The 8,716-nt window shown below is 43.0% G+C and overlaps 1 protein-coding gene across 4 annotated transcripts in view; it reads left to right on the top strand.

Moving 5' to 3' along the window:
- The first annotated feature begins 500 nt into the window (after positions 1 to 500).
- LOC109885978 (threonine--tRNA ligase 1, cytoplasmic-like) overlaps positions 501 to 8,716 on the top strand; it is a 30,005-nt gene continuing 21,789 nt past the window's right edge. For 2 of the 4 annotated variants that reach the window (XR_004211991.1, XM_031837760.1), the window contains exons 1-9: positions 502 to 687; positions 1,213 to 1,394; positions 1,973 to 2,087; positions 2,225 to 2,346; positions 2,789 to 2,897; positions 3,354 to 3,418; positions 3,544 to 3,622; positions 7,198 to 7,344; positions 7,593 to 7,691. Coding sequence is in view for 3 of the 4 variants with exons in the window: in XM_031837760.1 (XP_031693620.1) it covers positions 604 to 687; positions 1,213 to 1,394; positions 1,973 to 2,087; positions 2,225 to 2,346; positions 2,789 to 2,897; positions 3,354 to 3,418; positions 3,544 to 3,622; positions 7,198 to 7,344; positions 7,593 to 7,691 (1,002 nt within the window). In the remaining variant the exon portion in view is untranslated. Of the gene's footprint in view, positions 688 to 1,212; positions 1,395 to 1,972; positions 2,088 to 2,224; positions 2,347 to 2,788; positions 2,898 to 3,353; positions 3,419 to 3,543; positions 3,623 to 7,197; positions 7,345 to 7,592; positions 7,692 to 8,716 lie in introns of all 4 variants that reach the window. The other 2 variants (XM_031837763.1, XM_031837752.1) reach the window with 2 other exon arrangements.

The raw sequence follows: 8,716 nt of genomic DNA, 5'->3' as shown, positions 1-8,716 counted from the left end.
TCAGAGGCGAGTACTTTTGAGCTATGCGCGTGTAATAGAAGAATAACGGTGCTCTGAGCTACACTATTCTCTGCTGTTCTTCTCTCTTCATGCGGCCAATCAATGAATGGATGTGTGTTACTTGCTGGCTCTCACAGGGACCAACCCGGTTGCCCCGCGCTGCACAGATGCAGTGATCTCCTCATATTGGGATGAGTTTCTTGAACGCTCCACTCTTGATCTTGGGCGTAATTTGACCAAATGTAGGAATTGAGCATACCTATGTTAAATAGATTCAGGTCATTTTCATGGATAGTTGGTTTTAGATTAATGCTGTGAAGTTAGTCTCGTGTACCTGAAAGTGATATATCCGAATGTTATGTACTGATTAGTGGGCGCCACTGAGGTGTATAAATGAACGGTGAGCGCGTTTTCATTGTTGACGCTCACCAACGTGCGCGCACTTGCCAACGTCAAGTTTCCGCCCTCTTCCCTTGCTGGCCAATCACTTTTCTTCACCATCTACTTCATTCTTCCGGTATTATGGCCGCTTGCAGTGTAAGGGACAACGAGTGTGAAATGTTATGATTGTGGAACGTTTTCGGTGAAACCGGTGGATTAAGGATGCTCGTGACCGTGATGTTACGGTTTCCCGTCTGTCGGCCGTCAGTTCGGGCAGTGCTTCACTGTCAGAGGCGCTTTAGCAAGGTGTGCAACCTTATTAAACCGTTTTCTGTTATGAAATGTAGCTGTACTGGCCTGCTGAGTACAGTATCATTGGGTTGTGTAGCCAGCCTCCAAATCAGTGGTGTAGCATTGTCCTATGACCGCTCAGGTACATAGGTGTGGGCGTGTCCTCTGACAAACCATTGGATGGATCTATGAATAGCCCTGAGAGTGTTCTGACGGCCAAACAAGACTGCGCTGTAAACTGTCATGACATTTGTGTCTGTGTGACCACAAGGTTATACTTTTTTTTTTTTTGAGTGTTTGGTGGGAGGGGACAGTTCTCAATTCAGCTTATTATTGGGTCCTTTCTCTCTGTCTTTGAAATATGCAACTACTAATGTATGTATGATCATAATACCATACGTTTTGTTATGAATGCCATATTGTGCAAATATTTGATTTAAAACGATTACATGGTAATAGTATGATCCCTGTTGTTTGTATTGTTGTTCATATTGACCCTGTGCTCTCTTCTTTCCTAATTTCTTCCCCCCTGCCTTTTAGATACAGGCATCCACTGCTTTGTCTGAGCGCGTGCGGGTCTTTGAGTCTCTCAGAGAGAGGCAGGGACAGCAGAGGACAAGCGGCACCACGAAACAGGCCTTCAGCGTCCGATTGGCTGATGGCAGGACGGTGAATGGCACCACAGGCGTGACCACGCCCTCAATCATCGCTCAGAACGCATGGTTAGCCTCTCAGACATTGTGTGTGTGTTTTTATAATGTATTATTCAGAATCCTAAAAGTCAGGGAAGGGTTATCCCCAGTGCTTGACTTCAATTCAATAGGTGCTGATACTTATTTTGAGTGCCGGTACTGTTTTATATTTAGGTAAAGGAACACTGAAATACTTTTGAGCTAATATTCTATAAAAGGTGCAGGAACTCAAGCAGTAGAAATGTAGAGGTGCTGGTACTCTGGTCCATTGAGCTTCTGTCCAATTCAAGCACAGTTTATCCCTCAGAACACGTGCCGTGTTTAGACAGGCAGCCCAATTCTCTTATTTTTCCCACTAATTGGTCTTTTGATTCATCAGATCAGGTTGTTTTCAGAGCTGATCTGATTGGTCAAAAAACATCAGAATTGGGCTGCCTGTCTAAATGCAGCCTGAGTAACTCCCTGCAGAATCGTACAGGCCTTTCTCAGTCCCTGGGACACCTATGTGTCCCATCTCTTTGCTTTCAGATTGGAATTAGGTGCAATTGGATAGGTGTAAGCAAACATATTGACATTATCTCTAACCCTCCAACACTCCATGTCTGCAGTGTGAAAGGTGCTCTGGTCTGCAGGGTGAATGGAGAGCTGTGGGAGCTGCTTCGCCCCCTGGAGGCTGACTGTGAACTACAGCTGCTAGGCTTCAACACCACAGAGGGCAAACAGGTACTTCATAAGGACATTCTCATTCATCTAACCCAATAGAAGATGTTACATGTAGAGCAGTCAGAGGCAGAGGGTGACCTCTTCTCTATCTTATCCCCTCTCGCTCATCTCTTTCATTTTCTCCCTTTCTCCCCCAGGCGGTGTGGAGGACAGGAGCGTGTGTTGTGGGGTGGGTGTTAGAGAGGGTGTTTGGGGTGGAAGTGTGCAGAGAGGGTGTGTCAGAGTCTGGCCTCTACTGTGACCACCTCCCGGAGAACAGGTAAGACATTTCCCTCTCTTTGTAATATAATATATGCCATTTTGCAGATGCTTTTATCCAAAGCAACTTAGTCATTACATTTTACCCCACTAACCACCCCCTCACCTTTTGGCACTCCTTTAAGATAGAATAGCTGCTTTGAAGGAGGGAGGGAGGGAAGGAAGGATGCATTTGTTCTCTAACAGAGCTCCTGGGAGGAGCTATCATGTAAATGGGATAGTTCTGTTTTTTGTAGTTTTTTTTGGGGGGGGGGGATACATTTGCTAAAATGTCTAAACCTGTTTCTGCTTTGTCATTATGGGTAGTGTGTATAGATTGAGGGGGGAGAAACTATTGAATCAATTTTAGAATAAGCCTGTAATGTAAAAAGTTGTGGTTAGAATACTTTCCAAATGCACTGTATACACAGAGAAACAGTACTTACCCCTGGTCTCTCTCCCAGTGCCCTGTCCCTAGCTGAGCTAGAGGATAGATGTAAGGAGGCCGCTGGCCAGAAGCTTCCTCTCTCCAGGCTGGAGCTGAACAGGCAGGAAGTTACAGAGCTCTTCCAGGTCAGAGGTCATTGGCTCTGTTTGTCTGTCATTGGCTGCATCTGAAATGGCATCCTATTTCTTATGTAGTTCCCTATATAGGGAATAGCGTGCCATTTAGGACATAGCCATTGTGGTTGGAAACAGGCATTTGGCTCAATACCAGTACTATTTTGGACCTTACCTGCACTAAATGTATTTAGCATAGTGTTTGGTTAGTCGTGTAATGACGCAGGGATAGTATGAAGTTGGTACAGAATGAGACATTTGATTTCATTACGGTTATGGCCCACATTATTCTAGAATGTAGGTGTGTTGCTTTGCTCCTACCTGTAGCAGCTTGTGGAATTGACTGTTTACATGTGTTGTCTTTAACCTCTGACTGTAATGGTCATCTAGGAATGTCTGTAATTCAAGGGGTGTGGCCGTGATACACTAGTGTGTATGTGTACTAACTGACTGTGTTCTGTCATCTAGGACAATGCACTGAGACTCCAGTTGATTGAAGAACAGATGAGTGGTCCTACTGTCACAGTCTACAGGTTTGTTGCTCAACATCTCACAGCCTGATACAACACACACCACATGGTAATGCTACAGTCATGGTCTGTTTTTAAGGAAAAATGACTGTACACTAGGATGATATCCTATTCCGTGTGTGGGTCAGGTGTGGAGACAGCATAGGAGTCTGCAATGGTCCTCTCCTCCCTAACACTGCTCTCCTCAAGGTCTTCAAGATGCTGCAGGTATGTGTGTTTGTGTGTGTGTTCACCTGCCTTTCTGTCTGTATATCAGTTCAGTGAGGAATATATTGTTCTTGTCTTCTCATGACATCTAAACTACACTGGATGTAAAAATTGAATGTACAGGATAAAAAAACAACAGTAAAATGGGTTTCCATCGCATTTTCATCTCCACTGATGGTTTTGTCACAAACCATGTTGAGTTATGTAGCGAATGTTCTCACTCTGGTCCGGGCATGTGTGCTGTAGCCAACAGCTGGCACAGAGTGTGGGTATAGCCTACATGATGAGATTATTATGGACAAAAGAGCGAGATTATTTTTATTTGTCAAAAGGCAGCCAAGCATCATACCCTTGATACAGTATTTTGTATTTGGAAAGGAGCATCAAGCTCATCACCTTGTATTTTCACCACCCTGAAGTTCATAATAACTTATTTTATCTGTACTCTAATAAACTGCATGCTTTCCTGACGTGTCGTAGTGGGAGGTCCACACAGACTTGTCATCGCGTGACTCCAAGTTTACTTCGATATGATGGATATTTATATAAATATTTTTGCATAAAAGCATTTCCACCGCCATTTTAATTTTACACAAAAAGATCTCACCTTGTCTAGCATGTTTTGTCTACATTTGTACGGTTTGCTGTTTCCATCCAGCCTGTCATTACTTTTTTTTTTTTATCCAACATGTACTTTACTTGCATAAAAAGATTGGATGGAAACCTGGTTACTGTTTAACTCATGTTTAACTCATAACATGGGCTGTGACATTACCATGCAATATAGCCTCTGACCTCTTCCTGATACTAATGTATACTGGGACTGCACAGGTCACGCTGGAAATTCCTTACTGGTAAATGACGGTCACTAGCCAGTTAAACGACGCACTGGAGACTAACAGGAGACTAACAGGAGACTAACAAGTCAGAACAACATGTCACACGGAAGACAAGTGAAACAAAACGCTGCTTGTTTTTTTCCCAGAAGCATTACAACTGTAGCTTGGTAGCCCGTGATGACAACAATGGCCTATTTGCTGGTGCTGAGCAATTAGTGCTCGAGGTCTGTTCAGTTTCGGTTTGATCTGGTTTATCTCTAGAGAAACTGCGTATCGAGCTCACAGAAAAAATAATCAACTAAATCGAATTCAAATAATTGAACTGACGTTGGTCAATTAGTTGATCTAAAAACCAACATTTCGGTTAATCACTCAGCACTACTGTTTGCTTTCAAAGTGGAATTGCCATACTGGTATTGTACTGGTCAGAATGGAATTTCTACTTTCCACGCTGGGAGAGCAATAGCCACAGGATGTTGTGATTGTCAGTGACCAGTTTCCACATACTCATTCAAGTGTTTTTCTTTATTTTTACTATTTTCTACATTGTAGAATAATAGTGAAGACATCAAAACTATGAAATGACACATATGGAATCATGTAGTTACCAAAAAAGTGTTAAACAAATCCAAATATATTCTATGTTTGAGTTTCTTCAAAGTATCCACCCTTTGCCTTGATGGCAGCTTTGCACACTCTTGGCATTATCTCAACCAGCTTCATGAGGTAGTCACCTGGAATGCATTTTAATTAGTGCAGTCGCAAAAAACATCAAGCTCTATGATGAAACTGGCTCTCATGAGGACCGCCACAGGAAAGGAAGACCCAGAGTTACCTCTGCTGCAGAGGATAAGTTCATTAGAGTTAACTGCACATTAGATTGCAGCCCAAATAAATGCTTTGTGAAGACACATCTCAACATCAACTGTTCAGAGGAGGCTGCGTGACTCAGGCATTCATGGTCACATTGCTGCAAAGAAACCACTACTAAAGGACACCGATAAGAAGAAGAGACTTGCTTGGTCCAAGAAACACGAGCAATGGACATGAGACTGGTGGAAATCTGTCATTTGGTCTAATGAGTTCAAATTTGAGATTTTTGGTTCCAACCGCCGTGTCTTTGAGACGCAGACTAGGTAAACGGATGATCTCCTCATGTATGGTTCCCACCTTGATGTATGGAGGAGGAGGTGTGATGATGTGGGAGTGCTTTGCTGGTGATAGTGTCTGATTTATTTAGAATTCAAGGCACACTTAACCAGCATGGCTACCACCGCATTCTGCAGCAATACGCCAGCCCACCTGGTTTGGGCTTAGTGCGACTATGACCCAAAACACACCTCCAGGCTGTGTAAGGGCTATTTAACCAAGAAGGAGAGTGATGGAGTGCTGCATCAGATGACCTGGCCTTCACAATCACCCGACCTCAACCCAATTGAGATGGTTTGGGATGAGTTGGACCACAGATCGAAGGAAAAGCAGCCAACAAGTGCTCAGCATATGTGGGAACTCCTTCAAGACTGTTGGTGAAGCTGCTTGAGAGAATGCCAAGTATGTGCAAAGCTGTCATCAAAGCAAAGTGTGGCTAATTTGAATAATCTAAAATCTAGAATATATTTTGATTTGTTTAACACTTTATTTTGGTTGGTACATGATTCCATTTGTTATTTCATTGTTGTGATGTCTTCACTATTACTCTTCAAAGTAGACAATAGTACTAATAAAGAAAAACCCTTGAATGAGTAGGTGTGTCACCTCTTGACTGGGGCTATATATATATTGGACACCTACTCATTCAAGGGGTTTTCTTTATTTTTACTATATATACTGAACAAAAATATAAACGCAACAATTTCAAAGATTTTACTGAGTTACAGTTTATATAAGGAAATCATTCAATTGAAATAAAACCATCAGACCCTAATTTATGGTTTTCACATGACTGGGAATACAGATATGCATCTGTTGGTCACAGATGCCTTAAACTACCATTTGCCTCATGCAGTGCGACACATCTGCTTCGCATAGAGTTGATCTCGTCACGATATCTCTGTGCATTAAAATTACCATCGATAAAATGCAGTTGTGTTAATTGTCCATCCGTAGCTTATGCCTGCCCATACCATAACCCCACCGCCACCATGGGGCACTGTTCACATTGACATCAGCAAACCACTCGCCCTCCTGACACCATACATGTGGTCTGCAGTTGTGAGACTCTTCGGACTTACTGCCAAATTCTCTTAAACGGCGGCTTATGGTAGAGATATTAACATGACATTTTCTGGCCACAGCTCTGGTGGACATTCCTGCAGTCAGCATGTCAATTGCACACTCCCTATAAAACCTGAGACATCTGTGGCATTGTGTTGTGCGACACAACGCACATTTAAGAGTGGCCTTTTATTGACCACAGCACAAGGTGCACCGGTTTAATGATCATTCTGTTTAATCAGCTTCTTGATATGCCACACCTGTCAGGTGGATAGATTATCTTGGCAAAGGAGAGATGCTCACTAACAGGGATTTAAACAAATTTGTTCACAAAAATTGAGAGAAATAAGCTTTTTGTGTGTATGGAACATTTCAGGGATCTTTTATTTCAGCTCATGAAACATGGGACCAACACTTTACATGTTGCCTTTTATATTTTGGTTCAGTATATTTCTCTTTTCTGCTACTCACTCTTTCTCTGTCACATTCTGTCTTGTCTGTCCCCCCCCTCTTTCTGTTCAGGTGTCTCCCGTAACGTTGACCAATCCTGTTGGCACGTCAGGCGTGATGCGTGTGATGGGTGTGGCCTTCCCAAGAGAGAAGGAGAGGGAGGAGTGGGAGAGGGAACAGGAGGAGACACGGAAGAGAGACCACAGACGCATCGGCAAGGTGAGGTGGACGAGGAGCGGGAAGAAAAAAGATCTAGGCCCAATAAGCATAGATATATAAACAACCGGAGACAGGTTGTCATTGGCATGGCAGAGCTACTGTAGCTAGCGGAGTAGTGTAGAAACTATTGCTAACAAACTAACCTATTTTAGCAGCCTAGCTTAGCATCTTGGCTAACTGTGAGGCAAGTGCGACGGTGTCTCAAATGGAGCGTATACTGATATGGGGGAGGTGTGTTTTGCCTCCAGGACCAGGAGCTGTTCTTCTTTAATGACGTCAGTCCTGGAAGCTGCTTCTTCCTGCCTAAAGGAGCTCACATCTACAACACACTCGCTGACTTTATCAGGGTAAAATGTGCACACACAGACACCATCACAATTGTTGTGCTTGAAATATTATTTATTTTTATTGATATAAAATAGACTAACTTACACACACATGTACTATATTTACCAATCCTATCTTACTAGCTACTGCTTCTACAAAATGGATCAAATATTCACAGGAAGCCTATCTCTGCAGCCAACTCCAACACCTCTGGAATGGCTTTCTCCATCAGAAAAATGCCACTGGTCTCCTGGTCCCAGTCTGTATTTCATCTATGGAATAGTGTTAAATGCATAGAAATAGAATGGTCAAACCATAAACTTGAATTAGGAGTCCAGTTCTATTCATTCTATTTCTATGCATTTAACACTTTCTGACAGGCCAAATCCAGAACTGGGACCTGAGCTCACACGCTGCTCGTAAAACCCCCTCCTAAATCTCCTGTAAAACTCCACCTTGCGCTTCAGCTCCATGTGCTTGTGAAACAGATGTCATTTCTCCTGCTCAGGCAGGTGCTGGTTGTGATGCCAGCAGCTGGCCATGTTTAGGGGCTTCCAGTGCCACTCACACTGCAAGATCTCTGAGAAACTCGGTCAGGACCAAACCTAAATTCACACAAAACCAGTTCTATATGTACCCAAATGCATGCTAACCAAGGAATGTTGAGAAGTACACCAAACTCAACAATGAACCAAATCTTCGTGAGAATACACCATGATTCTTACCATTGATGATGGGATTTGAAGGTCTTGCAGGAAGATACTGATGTCTCGGTGACATCCATGTTACAGACTGGTGAAATCGTTGGATGTAGAAGCTCATTTTTGAAAACTTGATAATCTAAGATGGCAGAACCCAGAGTGAAACAGTATCTAGAGAATTGGGCCAATGCGGTCTCTGTCTGAACGTTCCGAGAGCGCCACTTTCTCCTCTATAGCCGTTGCTACGTGATAATTGACACTTCCACATTATGCTGTTTAATTATGATAGTTTTCAAAAACCGATGAAGATCCAATTTGTTGACACAAACACAATATCCAGACTT

Source organism: Oncorhynchus kisutch, linkage group LG2 (genome assembly GCF_002021735.2).
Source record: "Oncorhynchus kisutch isolate 150728-3 linkage group LG2, Okis_V2, whole genome shotgun sequence".
Taxonomy (NCBI): domain Eukaryota; kingdom Metazoa; phylum Chordata; class Actinopteri; order Salmoniformes; family Salmonidae; genus Oncorhynchus; species Oncorhynchus kisutch.
The sequence above is the reverse complement of the archived record's forward strand: the minus strand, read 5'-3'. Positions and strand labels throughout refer to the sequence as shown.